The sequence below is a fragment of the Mustela nigripes genome, chromosome 4, assembly GCF_022355385.1.
Source record: "Mustela nigripes isolate SB6536 chromosome 4, MUSNIG.SB6536, whole genome shotgun sequence".
Classification (NCBI taxonomy): Eukaryota; Metazoa; Chordata; class Mammalia; order Carnivora; family Mustelidae; genus Mustela; species Mustela nigripes.
The window spans coordinates 115,411,138-115,432,266 of NC_081560.1; the positions used below are offsets into that span (position 1 = coordinate 115,411,138).

Genomic DNA, 21,129 nt, shown 5'->3' on the forward strand with positions numbered 1-21,129 from the left:
ATTATATTAATATAGTAATGATACTACATTATCTACTTGCAGGTTGTCAGAGTAGATCTGAAATGTCCTCACCACAAGAAACAAATGGTAATTATGTGGCACGATGTGGGTATTAACTAATGCTGTACTGATAAGTTGTAAAATAGAAGCCCATCAGATCTCTATGTTCCCCTTACATTACATTACACAATGTTATATGCCAACTGCATTTTCATAAAGCTGGGGAAAATAGTTGCTAACACCAATTGCTACACTTCAAAAGGAACTGAAATCTTAATACAGAATAGGATATAATTCTATAATGCAATAGGCAAAACCCACTGTTTTTTCCTCACATTGACTAACAGAATTTGTAACAGATGCTATCTGTATATGTTTTAAAAACAAGTTATGAAATTAAAAACTGCAGCACGGCTAGCCATATAGGGACCCAGTGTCATATACTTTGTACCAATGAAACAGTGAGTCTGGAAAAACAACAGTAAAGGAAGACACACGCAAATGGCCAGGTTCAGCCCCAAATTTCATACTGTTTAAATTCAAATATTAATTTATTTACCCATATTAATTAAGTAGCAATTAGGCACCAAGTGCTGCACTAAGCTTTGAAGTTACCGAGTCAATAAAACACGTTCCCTGCCTTTGTAGAATGTTTGGTCGGGACGAAGTCCCAGAGAGGACAGGAAGCAAGGGCTCAGAGCAAGAGCAGGGGGCAGGAGAGGACAGGCTTCCCTGGAGGGAGGCCACTCACCGCCCTGCATATTAACACCTGGGGGAAGTACGCTGAGAGTCCCTTGCTGTAGTCAGTAGCGCCACTGCCCACGCTTTGGATAAAGGCATGGGCTGCCACACCACAGTGTGGTCACCCTCTCTGAAGAGCATTATGGCCAATTTCATACGCACTGGCCTTCCTCTGCCTTGTGGGCTACCTATATATAGCCGAAAAGAGGTTCCCAATTGCAGATTACCATATTCCAAGTTGGTCTGCTGGCTTCAGCTGCCTATGTCCATATTTTACCTATTGTCATCAATTTTCTGTTTCATCAAGTGTGGAAATGGTGCACCATACAAATAGCAATCATCCCTGTCTGGATGCTGGCCTGAAGACTGATACATGACAATTTGTTCTGCGGTTTACATTTGGGTCTGAATCTACATTCAAAAGAGTTCTTTTTTCCTTCTGGACTCTGGGGAATGGACTGATCAGTCGCTGTAATGCCTCGGACAGACAACTGGAGGCTTTGTCAGAGGAATCCCTGAAACCTTCCACATCATTCCAGTCTCACCCTGGCATGCGGGGAACACCTCCCTGTCCATCTCAACTTCAGAACCAGACCTATGGCCATCCTCCTGTTACCTATTCTTGGCACTAGATCTGAACAGTACAGCCTTTTGGGAAAGATGTTACTCATCTCCTGATCACATCCTACTTTTGGGTCCTTCATGCCATCTGGGCTTGGCAGAGAACCTCAACGGCACTAATAAAAGCAGTTACGATGTTACTTCGACCAACACGGTGCCTCTCAAATTTGTCCAAGCGCTGAAACACAAGGACACCATGATTCCTTTTGGTGAAATGATATAACATATTAGTGTATTAGACTCCATTATTTAATGTAGAAACATTCCTTCTAGGAAAAAAGATCATGATACTTATGCGATACAAAATTTCAAGGACACATGCAGACAAAATCAACAACAACAACAAAAAAACTTTAAAATAAGGAAAGAAAGCATGATCACTGATTTCTAAAAACTTCGTCAAAGGCACCTGAGTGGCTCAGTTGGTTAGGCGACTGCCTTTGGCTCAGGTCAGGATCTCAGGGTCCTGGGATCAAACCCCAAGGTGGGTTCCCTGCTCAGTGAGGAGCCTAGTTTTCCCTCTCCTTCTGTCCCTCCACCTGCTCACCTTCTCTCTGTGTCTCAAATAAATAAATAAAATCTTAAAAACAACAAACAAACCAAAAAAACCCATAGGGCACCTGCATGACTCAGTGGGTTAAGCCATAGCCTTTGGCTCAGGTCATGATCTCAGGGTCCTGGGATCGAGCCCGGCATCAGGCTCTCTGCTCAGCGGGGAGCCTGCTTCCCCCTGATCCACCTGCCTCTCTGCCTACTTGTGATTCCTCTCTGTCAAATAAATAAATAAAATCTTTTTTTAAAAAACCCATAAATGAATGAATGAATGAATGACTACTTCATCAACATTGCTGTTACTTGCTCAGTATCCTGTCTCAGAGTGTCAGCAGTCATGTGGTAAAGAGATGGAAAGGCTGAAATTTCGTGCGTGCGGAGGCAGGGTTGGGGGAGGATATTAAAATGCTTCTTCCCATTACTTTGCATTTTCTCCCTGCAACTAGGAGTAAATGTTACTCTGCGCCCATCTGCACAGACGCCCCCGTCCGGCCTCCAGGAGGCACAGCACGATGACCGTATGTTTGGAGCATCACTGGACGACCATGAGGAAAAAGAGGGAAGAGGGTGCCTGGGTAAGAAGACGCAGACCTCCCGCTCTACAGAATGTTCACTCATCGTCAGTGTCATGATAGACCAGAATCACCATCATCCTCTCAAAGAAAACGCTGACCCCCTCTGCCCTCTCTCGGGGCCTTTGTTAACACGGTCCTAAGTTGACACCATGCTGTCAAAGCAGAGACATTTGCTAACAGTTTTCAGTTCAAAACATCCACGAGACACGTGTTCCTAGCACAGTGTCTCAAGACAGCGTCAGCTCACTCTTCAGGCTTGCTGGCGGCCCAGAGGAGAGAAATGTTCTTATCCTTCATGTGCGCTTCCAGAGCTCAGCACGGAAACGGGCTCTCGGCTGGACACTGTTCGAGGTAGGCAAACCTCTGGCAAGGGTTAGCATTTAGCTCCTGTGCAGTAGCATCAAAGACGGGGCATTGAACACTGAAAAACACGAGGAGCCCTGAGGGATGCTAGTTAACTGTCCTCGTGGCCACCAATGAAGCAGGTGACAGGTACTGGTCATGCCTATGTCCTTCCTACTGAGACTCTCCCCTCAGTGGCAGAGTTGGTAGAAACGGAGTTCCTCGGCCAGACCCACACTAACTCTGCATCTTTGGCCATTTGGCCGCACACTTTCTATGTTACCCCCATGAAACAGATTCATTTTCTTATTCAGTGGTAATTCGAACAAGAAAGGTGTGATTTTTAAACTGTTTCGCAAGTTCCTCCCTTCCCCAACATAAGTGACAGAGATAACTAAAATCTAGAGCCACACACCCCCATCTCATATGCGAGAACCTGGAAATCATGCACGTGGTTCTTAAACAGTGCAGCTAATTATCTGGATGTTGACATACTTGGCACACATAAATGCATATACGTAATCTTGATGAATAGACAGTATTGACTAATTACATGTGTATTACACTGACTGGCTGTGTGTGTGTGTGTGTGTGTGTGTGTGTGTTAAGTATGTCTTTTTACTCTAATGCTTTGGCATCTTGGGGTCTTGCTGATCTTTGTCCCTCCCAATGCTGGTCATTTCCTACAGATAAGTTACTTTTCTGCAAGCACGCTTTTCATACACAAACCAAGCAACAGAGAGTCTCACAGTCTTCAGTTATTTCTTTCCCTGGGTCTTGACCCACCTGTCCTAATCACCCTAGGCCGAGGTACCAGACAACTAGGGATGCCCCCTACACCCTAAGCCCAGTGAAATTATTCAAACTAGCTAATCCTAAACATGCTTACCCTACTTTGCCTGTTCCTTCCCATAGAAACCTCAACAAAGACTCCGTCTGTCTTCCCCCTTCCCCCACCCGTGTTCCCTCTGCCACAAGACTGACTAATAATAAAGCTTTCCCACTGGCCCCCACCATATGCCATGCCTTCGGTTTCCAGGGAACTGTGAGTAACACCTTCTTGCTTCATGAGAGTCATTTCTGTGTCCATGTGTCTTACCATATACTTCCTTAAAACAAGTCCCAGGTACCCTTCAAACTGTGTGTATGTGTGTGTGTGTTTAATTAGTAAACATCACAAAATCCCTAAAATCTCAGTTGTACACCTTCCAAAAAATGTAGAAAAAAATCAACAATGAAAGCTACATTCAAAAACTTTCTAGAACAGTGCAACAGATTATGAAAATACCTTTGACATCTTTGATTTGGTGTCAGTAATGAGGAAAGACATATTGTTGATTTCATTCTGTACCACGAAGTTCTGCTCTTCTCTTTTGAAATTCTGAGAAGTTGCAAAGAAAAGTTCAGTTAAAACCACATAGACAAGAAGTCCATGTAATTAGAGGTTATACAGGACCCAAAAGTTCCTACCAAGATAAGTGGTAATCTGATATATGACTTCCCAAGAAAAGTGAAAAAAATTTTTTTAATTATCCAGTGAGGATACTTGGCTTAAGACAACAATTCTGGGAACTAGATATAAATACGTATGCTTCAAAGGTGGGGAAATTAAGATTCAGAATATTTAAGTACCAATGTCACACACCTACGGAGGGGTAGAACAAGTACTCAAATGCAAATTTAGCTGGTGAAAGGCACAGACTGCTTGTGGGAGTGGGGGCGTTGGGAACCCAGGGAACAAACATCTATGATATAATTTTTTAGTCTGTCAGATATTTTATCTACTTTCTCATTGTTGCCTATTATATTACTACATCTCACATCATCTACTATAACATTATTTTATTCATCTTTTATTTTGGGAACATACGAACACAGGCAAAGTCAAGTGTTTGAGCAGTGATAGCAAAGGGGGCAAACATAAAATGAAAGCAGAGAGAATCAGAGTTTTAAAAGAGAAGTTAATGATCTCAGCATATGCTTTCCTCTTTGGGATGAGCAAAACCCAAATAAAATAACTTCCTAGTAAGTATCCAAATATGTTAACAACTGATGAGTAGTAATGGACTTTGTGCGCAGGACAGTGAAAGGACTAAGCTTCGACTTTCATTCCGCTCACATTAACATTCTGATCTTACCATCCACAATAATATGGGTGCCCATAGAGTCTCACGTTTAAATATTTGGGGAGGAATACATAGGACACACACCAAGAGATCTGGGTTTCAAATATACCCATGAGATCCAAAAGTACATATTCCGATTTTTTTCTTACTCTTGAAATTATCATTAGACATTCATCTAAAAATCTACCGATTGTGATAAATACCCCTCCAAGAACTTGTTCCAAAATTCTGTCTTGCATATACATTTAAAGAAGCTTTTTTGGTATTTTGGTGATTGATGAAGTTGAAAATTTTTAGTTCTTCAAGGAAAAATGCACAGTTTTTAGTTTTCTTAAGTGATTTGCTCCTGGGCTCTGGATTTCAAACATTCCTTTCAAGGCTCCCTGAACAATCTAGTGTACCTTCTCAACATAAGTTAAACAGACTCAGAAATCATTTGCTTTCATCCAGAGGAACCTAATGGAGCTAAAAGAATTTTGGGCATCACTGAAAATGAAAGTCATTGTGAAGATTTAAGTGCATACATTTTGGAAAGCCATTATTCCACATATTATTTCAGTGTAATTATATTTTATATACATTTGGTACCAAGTTTGACAGACTCCTCAGGGGTAGGCATTAAATAATACTTTTTATCCTAAACATTAAGTAGGAAAATTTAATTTAAAAAAATATATGACATTTTTAAAATAAAAGAATCTGTATAACAATCTGATAAAATAAATTGGGAAGTCACCTCAAATAATGAAGCTGAGGTTGAGGTTTTATTTTTATTTTCTTGGAGTCTCCCATTTGCAAAGTGCCATCAAGAATTATAATTGACACAAAAATTCTAAGCTTTTTGAATAATTTGGGACAACAATAAATGGTCACTTCGCCATATTCTGCTAGTTGTTTAATATTTATAGAATACTATATCAAGTTTCTATTACTAAAATCTTTTTCAGAATAAAAACATAGATTTCTACTTGCAACATATAAAATAGTGAAAATTCACTAAAGATGTACTTTATAAATTCTATCAACAGAATTCCTAGAAGGAGCTATATTTTACTCTAACGTGTGAGCAAAAGCAAACTCCTGTAGAAACATAAGTATGTGCTGAGGGAACACATTTAAAGAAGTAGTATCGTACAAGTAAACAAGAATTATTCTTGTGACTGGAAAACAGAAGTTCACCTCAGCATTTCTCAAACTAGGCATGAGGGCTCCTGGGGGCTTAACAAAACATCTACACAGAGGGAAGCCTGGATGATAAAAGGCCACATCTCTGTGTTCACATTACCCTAAAGATTTAGGGGTAAAGGAAAAAGAAAAAAAAAATGCCATTTATGGAGTGCAACTAAAAACCCCTGTGATACCTTCCCAAACCCAAAAGAGGGTTTATATTCCCTCAAACTACCTAGGGGAATCTGTTCTCTCTCCACACCAGCTAAGTGATACTAGGAAGCATCCTTGAGAAACATTATCATAGGTGTTTACTAAGGGGACAGGAATATTGGTTAAAAACATATAACTCCTTGGAGCACCTGGGTGGCTCAGTCAGTTTAGGGGCTACCTTTGGCTTGGGTCATGATCCCAGCGTCCTGGGATTGAGCCCCGCATTAGTGGAGAGCCTGCTTCTCCCTCTCCCCCTATTTGTTCTCTGTCAAATAAATGCAATCTTAAAAAAACACACAAACACGCACACAAAAATGTGTAAGCCCCTGACCTAACCAAACAGGAAGTGCTGCCATATTTTCCTACTTACATGGGATTTAGACCAGTAGATAAACACTTCGGCCACCATGCGGAAAAGGTCCTCTGCTTCAGGGTTAGGCTCTTTTAACCACTTTGCCCTAGATCACATAATAAATGAAGTGGTTTCTCAGTTATTCCTTCAAGTGAATTTTTTTTTATAAAAATCACCCACTCAATGTTAAAATTGAAACCAAGTCAGCTAAAGGTGAAGCCAGGATATCAGAACTCACAAGTGGCTTCAGAAGCCGTTTGTTAAACATTGAAAACAATTTAAACATCATAACTGTCAGACTGCTAACTTGGACCCACAAACGTGATTTCTGACTGTAATTTGGAGAGGCTTGGTGAAAACCACCCTTTCTCTAAGCATTTGGTTATGTCACAGTCATGGACAAGCTCATTACGTAGTCAATGAAGCAAGTCCACTGGCACGTGGGAACCCAGCAAGGTCATGACCGAATCAGAGAAGTTCATCACTTTTGAACATTGTACCTGTTGTAGTCTACAAATCTAATCAGTAGCGGGTAGAAGGCATAGAGATCTCTGGCCAGCGTGGTGAACTCATCGAGAATGAGAAGTTCTGCCTCGGACATATCCCCCCTGGCCTCCGCCTTCAGATGGTCCTCCTCAGACACCACCATCGCCGCTTTTTTCTTGAGTTTCTCCATTAATGGCAAGAAATGAGTTTTTAGGAGCTGAGGTTTCACTTTATTTATAATGGGCTGCGAAAAAACTGTTTGAAGACAGACATTAATATTCTGCCCTGCATCAACATTTGTTAAAGTGAAGACAGATTATAATTACCATTGTAATTGCACGATCTACGCACCCCCTCCTCCCCCAGCACGTGGCTTCTTTCAGGATTCAGCCTGTGCCTCAGCCATTTTTCCAGTCCCAAACCTAATTGCAGAGTTGCTGTTCAAAAATGATTACTGAATTGAATTTGATGTGCTTTCTTGTTTTTTGTTTTTAATTGGCAGCTAATTTGGAATAGAAAAAAAAAACAAAAAACAAAACCAGAAACACGTTCATTCACTTTAGAAATCAATTATTCTCACAAAAGGAAGAAAAAAAAATCCCCAAATGGAAAAGGTTCCTCTGGTCCTTTCTTTACAAGGAATATGTAGCACTGAATCATTATGAGAGGACATCTAGTTGTATCACTTCTGCTTTCCCATCCTGGTACCAGTGGGAGACTTACATTGCATGGGAACTGTGATTTTATTTACTAATAATAGATGTATAGAAGAGAAAACACCCTACCCAAATTAGTAAGAAATTGGTGTATTACTGTGTTTTTTAAGTAAATAATTTCCCTCTTTCCTTCCCTCTTTTCCTTCCATTCCTTCCCTCTTCCTCTCTCTCTGAATTTAATTCCTTAAAATCCTTCTTTTTATCCTTGAAACTGATGCCTGAGGCACCTATATGCCTCAGTCAGTTAAGCATCTGCCTTCAGCTCAGGTCATGATCTCAGGGTCCTGGAATGGAGCCCTATGTTGGGCTCCCTGCTCAGAAGGGGAATCTGCTTCTCCCGCTCCCTCTCCCTGTGTGTGTTCTCTCTCTCTCAAATAATAAAATCTTTAAAAAAAAAAAAAAAAAAAAGAAATTGCTTCCCATTATCCAACTTAAATAGTGCAATGATAAACAAATGTAAATTTTTGACTGCATGTTTTGATTTTCCTCCCCCACTCCTAAAAAGATGAATTGCTAAAAGGGGGATGTTTCAAAATCCAGTTTTATTTTTCTGTCTACTGAATCATTAGTTTTCACCCTGCATTTACTAACTAATCTTACAGAGACTGTTCAACCAGGAAAATGTTTACTTGCTTAAAAGTTGTAACAACAAAAATGTTGTAACAATATGACAAGTTACCTGATGCTTAATTCAATCTACATTTTTTTTTTTAAAGAACAGTATGACAGAAATAATATTTTTAATATTTTTTGACAACAGAAGAAAATATTGATAAAGACTAAGACGGGAAACTTCTAGCCTTCTGCGCTTCATTTTTTTAAAAAGTTTGTTTATTTAGGTAATCTCTACAGCCAATGTGGGGCTCAAACTCATGACTCTGAGATCAAGAGCCACATATTCTACTGACTGAGCCAACCAGGTGTCCCTAGTGTTCTGATTTCAAATCCTTTTGGAGACAAAACAAAGGAAGCAGCGCATTCCTTTCCAATCCTCACCTGCTAACCTCTTCATCCACGCGCCCTCATCAATTCCCAAGTTATTATATATGATTTTCAATATATTCCCCAGGAGCGTGTTCATGTGCTCGGAGTTCAGCGCTGTGCAGCACATTTCAGCCCTTTCCGGGTTGTTTTCGGGTCCGTGCTCCCACCAACGGGACATGTAGCTGCAAAGCATGGGCAGTATGACTTCCATCACATGGGGCATTTGTGTGTAGCGAATGCCAGACTCGGCTAATTCCACAATTTCTTCCATGAGTTTCTCCAAAGACGGTATATTTGGGCAAACATCTTCCACATTAGTTGGCAAATTGAGAGCTAGAGAAACACACGTAAAAATGAACTGTGTTCAGTGAAAGAACAGACCGATGATGACAGCCAGATTTCTAGAAGATGCAAGCAACCATTCCATGCTGGATTCAAAACTCAGCAAGACCGGCCATGCCTTCCTCCCTCTCTAGTCACGGCAGCCACCAAACTTTCATTCTTTTTCCCAAATTCCTATCCCACCACCAGTCCCTTAAGATCAGCAAACAACCATTTCTTCTACTTCAGAGAAAACCAGGATATCTGCCCACAAGTTTTCCAGAGGGTCTATCCTCTCCTGTCTGCTCCCCATTTTCAGTGCAAAGAGCTGTGCAGTCCCTGTTCACAGTCTGGCCTGTATTCTCAATGCAGAGTCCGCCACCCTGCAGGGGCCTTGCTGGGCTTCTCCAGCCCCTTGCTCTGTAGGATTTCCTATCTTCTCCCCAGCAGCCTGTACCTATACTTCCAGTCTCCCCTGGGTTAATTAGCTTTCTAGCAATGAAGTCCTCTGCTTCCCACCACTTACCCATTTCCCTCTTTCACAAATCTGTACCCCACTAACTGATAGTGATGAGGGAGCAGGAGGCTGGCTGAGGACAAAGCAAAAGCTGGCACCTTGCACCCCTCTCCACCTGCTCCCCTCAGTAATATGTGTCACATTCCTCAGGCACCCTGACTACCCTAGAAGGAAAACAAATAGTAAACTTGCAGAGATCACAGTCCTGTAAGGCAGGAGTCTCCCTTGGTTTGCAAATGTCCTTGAGATTTACAACAAAGAAGTTACCTTATCAATAGCCCAATTTCCAAGGACACAGAACTCAGTTCCTCAAGCCCTAACTAATCACGCTCCCTTCCTTAAAAAAAAAACAAAGGAGGCGGAGGTAAAAAGAAAAGTAAATCAAGTTAAATTTCTTCTAAACCTAAATCTCACTCAGGAGGACGCTTGATAGCAGGAATGTTACATTCCACCAGGAGACTCCCAATTGTCTTGATGTTAATGCCTCATTAGAGGGAAAGTGGCCTTGGCTTTATAGTAACCAGGCCTTCAATATCCTGACAGTCTTCTTTACCCCAATAGCCCTTCTGAACCTCCCTTCCCCTCACCTTCCCCCAACCGCAGGGTACATAACCTGCCATCCCTCACAACCCTGGGGCAGCAGCTCTTCCTGCCCACGGGTCCTGTCCCCGTGCTTTAATAAACCACCATTTTGCACCAAAGATGTCTCAAGAATTTCTTTAGTCGTCAGCTCCGAACCTCACCCCACCGAACCTGACTTAGGTTCTGGGACTTCATCAATAGGGGGTCTTTCCCATCACTCACAGAATTTCCTCTTCCTTAACTTCAATGCATTCATTCAGTCTTCCTGACTCCCTCCTGAACGCTGTAAGGCTCCTTTCCAGGCTGTTTGCTCCTTGACGAACTTTTAAATGTTGTGAATTCTCATTTACCTTGAATTCTCTTTTCTTTTTTGCCTTCTGCATTTGCCTGGGTCATTGTGGCCATTCCTATGGGCTTCTGCTATAAGCTAATAGCTCTCAAAGCCAGATTTCTGAAAACCTCTGCGTGTAATACTGTTTTCAAAGCAGCTTAAAACACAGTGGATCCAAATTTAAACTGGACCCTTCCTCTTCCACCTACCTCCTGAGCATGTCTTGGTGAAGACAACATTATGCAGTCCGTCTCCCAGACCACAAACTGAGAAGAAATTTCCAGGCTGTAATGCTCTCGCGTTTCCCACACAACAGGACAAGAGCTCCAGGACCTCTCACAACCATGATATCCTCCATCCAAGAAGCCTTCCTCATGTCCCGTGTCTCCTGAATTACCACAACCATTCTCTGAATCGGCGACTCACACCCGTTTACCTTCTCAACTTCTGTCAGGCTGGATTTCTACAACGCTGACCTACACATGTACTCCTCTTCCTAAAGCCAACAGAAGCATCCTGTTTGTGTGGTGCAGTGCCCACTCCTTCCCTAACAAAGAAAGCCTACTTCACCTGGTTTTCCATTCTTTCCTTCCCTCTGAATTCTGCACCCCCCTCCCCTGAGGGCTTGAAGTGTCTCCGAATGTACCAGAGTGTCAGGGTTCCTAATTTCAAGATTCCTCTTGAACCAACTCAGTGAGATCTTTCCCGGGGTCCCAGGCTAAACCTGCATTTTGGTGTCCTTCTTGTTCTTTATTCTGAATTCTATCGCATATGCCTATCAGTCTCTCTCCTTCTGCAACTCAAAACTTCCTGCGAGAAAGAATCCAGTCTTGCTCATCCTTGTATCAAATCTCCTCCTTCCACCCCAATGGACGCCACAATTACTTGTCCAATAACTAAAACAGGAATGAAAGGGCATCATTCACCCCAATTCCTCTACTTTGTTATGCAAAGGAGCTGTTACAGAAACAAAAGCAGGTACATTATCTGCTCTGCGCATTTTATTATCTGTAATGAATAACAAATCTGCTTCATTCTGGGCTCACAGCGAAAGTATTAATCAGTCAAAAATCCTAAATAAGACATAAGGCAGGTTTACACAGATGATTAATAGTTCAAACTCAACCATATTTGACTATTTACAAATATACTGTGGAATTTATACAGAGAAATATTGCTAAGTCACACTGTTGAATGCTGAATTTTTCTTTAACTTCCTGTTATATGAAATTAGAATTATAAAATAGGCAAATTAAATAATGATTACTTGAGTTTGTAAAAGATTTCTTACTTGATAAAAGGCATTATAAAATCAGTATAACCAGCAGCTCCCCTAAAACATGAGCTCCTTACACAGAGAAATAATCTCATGAACAGAGAGATATGCATTTGTTAACAGCAAACAGCTCTTGTCCAAGTTTGGAGAACTCTTTGGAGAGCTCTCTTGGGAGAGAGAGGCTATTGGAGAGCAAATAAAATGCAGTATACTGTATCAGACTTAGGAATTCAAACAGAAAAGTTATATGAGAGGACATCTCTGTATCATTCAGGTCTTGAGAACTGTTTGGTTTGCTTTAAAAGCCTCATTAGAAAAAATAACTACTTTTTAAAGTATTTCTTATCCAAGTCCATTTAAATCCTAGTAAGTAAATCCTATAATAGATTCTTATTGACCAATCCTTGAAAGCATCAGGAATTGGTTCCATGAGCTTTTCGACTGGGATGGTGGAAATGAGCCTACCTAAATAGAACAATAGATTTTTCCCAAGTGAAAAGCAACAGGAGACATATTATATTTATAGATGCCTAGTATACATATAGGCATTAAAATCTTAAATATATGCATGCTAAGGTTGGGTTCAAATTTAAGTCACTAATTGAGTCTCAAATTTATAATTTTTTTAATGATAGTAATTGGACTAAACTATTAGGAAAAAAACACAAAGACTAAAGCTGTCCCAATAAGATGGACATATCTGGTGAACAAAAAAACCCAGAAAGGTACAAATCCATAAATGTAACAAATAAGAACACCAAGTACTTGCTGATTATTAGAGATAACTGAATCAGAGATCAGATTGACTTACTTTTTCAATTTCTGCCGATTATTTTGTCTTATTTTTAAGAGTGTTCATTTGTCTGTGATTCATTAACTTAGAAGAAATTAAATGAATTTTCTTTTATTGATGCTATGAGAATACTATATAACATTCCAAAAAAAATCCAAATAATATTTAAGAACAAATAGCACTGGAGATAATAAACTGAAGTGGCCCATTTAAGAAAAAAAATCAATGTAGGAAAATAAAACAAAGGTCATTAAGTTTCAACTTCATATCTCAAGTACGAACATGCTTCTGTGTTACCTGCTCTTTCTCGTGAGGACTTAGTATTGTAGATGGAATAAATGTTATGTTTGTCGAGATGAGTTTCCAAAAATGCTACAGGAAAGGCACCAGCAAAAGCAGCAAGACATTCTCCTAACGCAGATCGTTGCCTGCAAGTGGAAAACATTTATGGTTTTTATGTCTTCCAAGTGAATGACTGAAGAAGTTAGAGTAAAATTAACCAGTTTAACCTACAAGAGGGATACTACTAGTGCTACCAATAAAATTAACTCCAAAATCCAATTTTTATATTGCAAAACAACATATGTTTTCAATAGCACAGTCCCGCCATTAAAAAAAAAAAAAAGAGGCTAAATTTTCTGTTTAAAAAAAAGACGAAAGTCCCTGTCAAATCCCTTCACAAGTTCGGACGTGTCTTTTGCTTTGCTTTCTTTCTTTACATCTTTTTTTTTTTTTTTTTTTTTTTAAAATTTTTTTTTTTTTTGTTTTACAGACAGAGATCACAAGCAGACAGAGAGGCAGGCAGAGAGAGAGGGAAGCAGGATCGCTGCTGAGCAGAGAGCCCGATGCGGGACTCGATCCCAGGACCCTGAGATCATGACCTGAGCCGAAGGCAGCGGCTTAACCCACTGAGCCACCCAGGCGCCCCTACATCTTTTTTTTAAACATAATGACCTGGTGGAGAATTCTTGGTATGTGAATAAATGCATTAAAAAACATTAAAAAAATAAAGGATTTACACCAATACACTAAAACAGTGTTTTGAAAATTTACTATGTATAAGTAATTTCAGGGTAGCTAAAAAATAGTAAGACATAATAAATGTCAAAAACTATTAATAACACTCAAAATTGACTTATCATTTTTAAGGAATGGAAGAGGTTTAAGAATTGATATTGTGATCAGTTGATTTAGGGGAGGGTATGACCCAAAGCTGCCCCTGCCACTGACAAAAATTCCCTCTTTTCCTTGGTTACCTATGGTGTCCAAAGATTCACTGGCACATTGTTTATTAAATGCAGACCAATTTGAGAGTTATTTTGGTATATTATGACCTTCTTAAATTATTGTGTATAAACGTTTTATTTTCAAAGTCAATAAAATGTAATTAAGAAAATATTACATAATTCACTTGGTAGTTCTAAATTTCTAACTGAAAAATATATAATTACTTAAAATTAACAAGGTCTGATTGTCTAATATTTTAAATTAAAATGATTAGAAATTTAGTCAGTTACGAGAGAATGTCCCTTCATAGAATGACACTGAATAAAACAGAATTTAATTCAAACATCGAATACCGTTTCATTGTTAAAAATAATTTAGGATATCAAGAAATTACAAGGGCTACAGGGCTTTGATTCAGACAGAACAGAGTTCCAAACTTATTCCTGATACTTGTATTACTATTGAAAAATTACTCATTCTTTCTATGTTTTGCTTTCCTCACCTAAAATTACGAATGCAGAACTGCAAAATTTCTGGCACATATTATGAGTTCAACAGATGTTTGAAAATAACGAGGATATATTTATTCAAGAATTTAATAGTCTAAAATGTTTCCAGTATGACTCCAAAATAATTTTTGCCTTTACATCTGACTGGACGAGTGCTTTTATTTCATTAACAATTCATGTGACCTATTTAATAATTTACTTTAAATTTTTGATTCAACTAGTAATTCTCAGACCAACTCTGACCATTTGTGTTGGTCTTCTGAAAAGAGCAATTTTTTTAGATGGCTCTTATTTAAAATATCTACATTTGTCTTTTTTTTTAAAGATTTTATTGATTTGTTTATTGAGAAAGAGAGAGAGAGAGAACAAGCATGAATGGGGGAAGGGCAAAGGGAGAGGGAGAGAGAAAATCTCAAGCAGATTCTGTGCTGAGCACAGAGCCAGACTCGGGGCTCAGTCTCCCGACCCTGAGATCATGGCCTGAGCTGAAATCAAGAGCCAGATACTTAAGTGACTGAACCACCCAGACACCCCAATATCTATATTTTTCTCAAGTTATAGTGTTACTTCTTCATTTTCTCAAAGTATCTTTCACTCATCTTTTGATTTTCATTTTTATATTCTCCCCAAATGACTTTATAATTGCAAACAAAGAAAAAACATGTATCTTTTTTTTAGAACCTAACAAAAGGATCCCAAATTTTATCCAACCCTCCCTTTCCCCCAAAAAAACAACCAGAAAACAAAAACAAAACAGAGGTAACAAGAGCAACAACAGCAGCCCTGCTAAGGTAATGAGAGGGTCTGGACTAGTGGATATTACAATGTATCACTAACTACTAACAATTCAGGCTACAACGTAATGATCTAATCACTTAAAAATCAAATAATAGGGGCGCCTGGGTGGCTCAATGGGTTGAAGCCTCTGCCTTCGGCTCAGGTCATGGTCCCAGGGTCCTGGTATCGAGTCCCGCATCGGGCTCCTTGCTCCGCAGGGAGCCTGCTTCTCCCTCTGACTCTGCCTTCCACTCTGTCTGCCTGTACTCGCTCTCGCTCGCTCTCTCTCTGACAAATAAATAAATAAAATCTCTAAAAAAAAAAAAAATCAAATAATAGAATGGAACAGAGGTTCGAAAAATACAATCTAGTATATGTATTACCTCAGAATATGATGGTTTCATTTTAAATCAGCAAATAAAAGAAATATTTAATAAATCACTACTTGGGGAGGGAGTTGGGGGGATAAGTGAAATAGGTTAATGAGGATTAAGAGGCACAAACTTCTAGATATAAAATAAGTCACAGAGGGGCACCTGGGTGGCTCGGTCGGTTAAGCATCTGACTCTTAATTTTGGCTCAGGTCATGATCTCAGTGTAGTGGGACTAAGCCCCAGGTCTGGATTCCCACTCAGCGGGGAGTCTGCTTGAGGATTCTCCCCCACTGCCCCTCCCTCCTCTCCCTCATTGCGCTCACTCTCTCTCTAAAATAAATAAATCTTTAAAAACAATAAAATAAGTCACAGAGATGAAAAGTGCAGCATAGGGAATATAGTCAATAATACTGTAACAGTGTTGCCTGATGATTCATGTAACTACATTTACAGTGGTGAACACAGAGTAATGTACACAGCTGTCCAATCACTACCCTGTATACCTGAAACTAATGTGACATTGTATGCCAGCTACATTTCAATTAAAAATCAATACTTCCCAGGTGGTGGATGATTTTAGACATTTAATTTAAATTCCATGTAATACTAAAGAGAAATATGAAATTCAGATTCATTTCTAGTAAATTCCATCTTACTCCAGAAAGGATCACTTCAGACATTCTCTACTTGCCTACTTCTTACATTTCCTTTTTCAACCATCTCTTGGCTGAGGCATACTTCATAGAGAAAACGGAAGCTATCTGACACAGACCCATTATACCTGATTTATCTATTAATCTACTACCTGCTTTCCACTGAATGGAGGAAAGTTCTAAAAAATCATGTTCTCAAAAAAAAAAAATCATTTTCTCAAACATACATTCTCAAGTACCCCATGTCATTCTCTTTATTGTCTGCTTATTCACACACGATAACATGCCAGTATGACATTTTCCACTTTATATGTTTTGTTTTCTGTTTCCCTATTAGGTATAAGCTCTTTAAGAATAGGCCTCTATCTTGCTTACTGCTGTATCAGAGAACCTGGCATTTAATCTTTATTTATTGAATGAGCAAAGGATTAAAAAGCTAAATTTAAACAATTAAAAGAATGAAAAACCTAAGAGAATAAATATTTGAATTTCTAGCTGTTATCAGTATGGTATAACCTGTCTAAAAATATTACATTAAGGGGAATAAAAACCCATGAGATAATTAATAGATTATATAAAAATCAAACTTTCCATGTCATAAAACATTATCTGTACATGATTTTATATATAACCACTATGAAGTTATGAAAATGCTAAAAGTCACAAAGATGATAGAAATAACAGTTTTTAACCTCTTAATAAAATTCATTCATCAACAACACATTAATAAAAAAAATGTATAACAGATATGAAAGGTAATTCACAAAATAAAGAAAAATGACAAACCACACAAAGAATGGGTAGGAACCAGGAATTAGGGAAATGCATTTGAAAAGACAAACTGGGGCGCCTGGGTGGCTCAGTGGGTTAAGCTGCTGCCTTCAGCTCAGGTCATGATCTTAGGGTCCTGGGATCGAGGCCCGCATCGGGCTCTCTGCTCAGCAGGGAGTCTGCTTCCCTCTCTCTCTCTCTGCCTGCCTCTCCATCTACTTGTGATTTCTCTCTGTCAAATAAATAAATAAAATCTTAAAAAAAAAAAAAAAGAAAAAGAAAAGACAAACTGAACCCCATTTTTAACTGTTATATTTTTAAATAGTAAAAAGAGTAACAGAAATGAGGAAAATGTGAGGAAATAAGAATTCTTTTATAAAACTTGACAGTGTCAACTGAATCAATTTTCTGAAGAGACAGCGAGATGTGTATCATAATTATTATATGTCACTACCCTTTAACCCACATTTTTAAATTCGGAGATTGTAGCTAAAATAAATAAAAAGAAATATACGCAGAAAACTATGAATGTAGATTTAGCATTATCTATGGAAATGAGAAAAACAGCCTGCAAATCAAAAATAAAGTAACATCTCAATAAATTATAAAACGTCCTTAGTATAAAATCTTTTGAAGCCATAAAAACCATATGAAAATAGAGATTAATTAAAAAGGCAGGGAAGGGGTGCCTGGTGGCACAACTGGTTAAGCTTGGACTCTTGATTTTGGCTCAGGTCATGATCTCAAGGTCATGAGATTAAGCCCAGCATCCGGCTCTGCACTCAGCATGGGTCTGCTGGAGAGTCTCCAGCTCCCACTGCCCCTTTCCCCACCTCTCATGCTCACTCATGCAGCCACACTCCACAGAACAAATACATAAATCTTAAAAAAAAAAAAAAAAAAAAAAAACTGGTAAAAAAAATATGTAGCATGAATGGAATTATCCTTTTACATCGATTTACTGTCCTATCTCTATGCACTTGCAACCATATTTTAATTATTGATACTTTTAAGTTGTAATATCTGGTAGGCCAAATGAGTACCATTCCATCACTTTGTCCTCTCTCAAAATTTTATTGGCTAGTCTTATGAGTTATTCTTTCAAATGAGCCTTTAAATTATTTTGTCAAATTCAATAAAAAGCAAATTTCCACTTGAAATTGTATTATAATTAACTATAGATTACTTTGGGGAGCATTTACATCTTTTCAATATTATTCCATCAGAATATCCATTCATATATTAATTTTATTTATCAGTCTTCTCTCTGAATGTCATTTTCTTTAGTCTAACATTTAAAAAAATTTTTCTCTTCTCTTTTTCACAGAAATCTTTTAGTGGAATCACCAGTGACCTTTTATCTTAAATGTAATGGGGAGTCCTTATCTTGACCTGTCCACATCATCTGATAATCTCTTCCTCTTGAATGTGAGAACATGGGAAAACAAAGCTCATTCTAATAACTGCCGATATTCACACCCATTTGCTTTTCAAACATACAATGAGAAACTGTTCTAGCAGACTCCTTCATAAAACTCATAAACACCCTCTTTAATCTTTATATTAGCTTTACCATTACTGCTTTACCTCCCCCCCCCCACAAAATTTGGTTGAATCTTATTATATCAATTCAAATTCAGCTTAAAGATTGTTCTATTACTCCCAAGGAATTCAATATATTAATCTGGTTGTTAATTTATAACTAAGGAAAAACTGAGAAAACAAAGATTTGAAACGAATAGTTACAACACCTGAAACAGCTTTAATACAAAGCTAAAGTTTTAAAATCTTACCTTTCCACATAAATACTTTTGCTGGTTCCTAGAGCATACAAGCTAGTCAGAATTCTGTAACATGATACCTGTACATCTTCCACTAAGGAAAAACAGAAACAAGAACAAAAAATACTTGTTATTTATATGCTGTTCTAAGAAAGTTTAGGCTGAAACCAAAATTCCATACTAAGGGTATGCTAATATTTTAACATTTAAAAAAAGCAAAATTAGAACAAACAGATAAGTGAAATGAAATATAAAAACTATTTCCCAAACTGAATTCTTTGCTTTGAGGAGCTGAAAGCATTCCAAAGAATATAGTATAATTATTGAGAACATCCTCAAGAATTTTTTTTTTTTATAATTTTTCTCTAGATAGAAGAAAAAAGGATTTCCTCGAGAATAAAATTAAGCACGAGACTGTCTTGGAGGAGGGGTAGATTCTGTGTCCTCTTCTGAAGGGATACAAAGACCATGTCTTTTATTTTAACCCCTAAGCAAACAATAAACAATGTTGGAGAAGGTAGTGAGTTAGTGATTATTTCTGACCCAACATTAAAGGCATAGGTAAGTCAAGCCTAAAGTGATGCCAGAAAATAAAATAAAATGTTACACATGATCTATGATGCAAGAAGACATGTTTAAGAGGCAAAACCCCTAAGAACCCTGGTTTTTTAATTCCAGTGCTTCTACCATTTCTTAAAGAATCTACCATGATAGGAATGGAGAAATCATTCCTGTGTTCCAGAGCTGTTCCCACATCCACTCTGCACTGTAAGCAATGTTCCTACAATGGTTTAAGGAAATGTTTAGTGAGTAGCAGTGGTGTTCCCTACTGAGTAATGCAGTGGTTTTCACCCAGAGCTCTGCTTCACCTGGGAGACCTACAAGGTTGGGGGTCTGAGTAGGTGCATCTGTCCTGAAGACCCACGTGCCTGTTTAACAAGGGCTTACATCTTCTTTCATGTTCATATCAGCAGGAGAGCAGGAAACTGGGACAGGTCTGATATTATTTGTATTTTCACATTATTTTGAGCAATCTGTGGAAATTTTTAAGAATTATGGTTCCAGGCAGAAACAGCTGATTAAATCCCCCATGAAAACAGACTGAAACCTATAAACAAAAAATACGTGAGCCACCCTAGTAGACCAATGATTTACACAGATTCTGTCGCCATCACCTCCCTATTCGTTGGTCACACATCTTGTGGAAACAATCAGCACTGACTCAGAGATAATTCAAAAACATTTAATGTTGCATGTCCCATGCTTCAACCGCACTGGGAAAATTCCACGGAAGGAGAGAACACAGAAATAGGGAAAGTTGGAACCTGGGCTTCAATGAGGTGGAAGTGAGAGCCCACAGCCATGACCTTACCGTCCCTTTCTGGGAATCCACGTGTCTCGGGGACCTAACTCTATAAAAATGGTTTCTGTACCTCAAATGCCAACCTAATAATGTTGTGCAGAAGAAAAAACAAAAAGACAAACGTGCATTTTAATGAGTCGGCAGGGTTTCAGTAACTAGATGGAGCTTTTATGATTTCGCGTTGTACTATTAGATAATGAGACTCTAAGTAAGAGATTTACATACATATTAGATCTTCTCCAAACTGATGCTGGCCAATATGCTCAAATAATGACGACAGCATCGGCAACAGAGCCACCGTGGTGTAATTGATGATCTGAGTGACACCTCTGGGTTGGTTTCGGGTGTGGGTGAACTGGCCCTGCTTGAGGTTCTCCATGGTCTTCTCCAGGTCCTCTGCAGCGTTGTCCAGAAAAGCTCGGAGTGCGCTTTTAACACTCTCTAGGCCAGTCTTCATCACAGTCCTAGGAAGGAAAGAAGGGAGCAAGTGGGATACAAATCAAACATGCTTCTACCTCTATTTACCCATTACAGTCACTCAGTCAACTAAATCTTTTTAATTCACTCCCAATTTTTCCAGTGTACTTGAACTCAGAGCAGTATGGCTCTGTAAGCCCATCACCTTTCCTGAATGCCCTCGCAGTCCACGTAATTAGGACGCTGATCCAAAATCAGTGATAATGCTCTGTTTTTTCTACCGTTTTCAAATATGGAGAGTGTTTGTTTTATACTCTGACAAAAAAACCCACAGTTTTTGAGCTTTTTGACTTAATCCTAAATCCAAGACAACCAAAATGTTTCCTGAGGCAACGAGTGTGAGAGAAACATTGAATCCCAGCTCAACCAAGTCATGAAATGAGATAGATGTTTTTGTGCCTTAAGTGTAGCAAGCTGTCAGCTAAACGAGCCTCCAGAGGAGGACTTTGTACAGAAGTCACCCTCTAATGCCACTATGTTTAGGAGGCAATGAAGGTATATA

The 21,129-nt window shown here is 38.9% G+C and overlaps 1 protein-coding gene across 7 annotated transcripts in view; it reads right to left on the reverse strand.

The window, feature by feature from the left end:
* The window catches only part of RYR2 (ryanodine receptor 2), a 739,709-nt gene that overhangs the window by 117,347 nt on the left and 601,233 nt on the right, over positions 1-21,129 (reverse strand). For all 7 annotated transcript variants that reach the window (XM_059397367.1, XM_059397365.1, XM_059397366.1 and 4 more), the window contains 7 exons: positions 20,376-20,614; positions 18,800-18,881; positions 12,993-13,123; positions 8,888-9,208; positions 7,190-7,430; positions 6,708-6,795; positions 4,120-4,212 (listed from right to left, as the gene is read on the reverse strand). In XM_059397367.1, the coding sequence (XP_059253350.1) occupies positions 4,120-4,212; positions 6,708-6,795; positions 7,190-7,430; positions 8,888-9,208; positions 12,993-13,123; positions 18,800-18,881; positions 20,376-20,614 (1,195 nt within the window). The remainder of the gene's footprint in view (positions 1-4,119; positions 4,213-6,707; positions 6,796-7,189; positions 7,431-8,887; positions 9,209-12,992; positions 13,124-18,799; positions 18,882-20,375; positions 20,615-21,129) is intronic.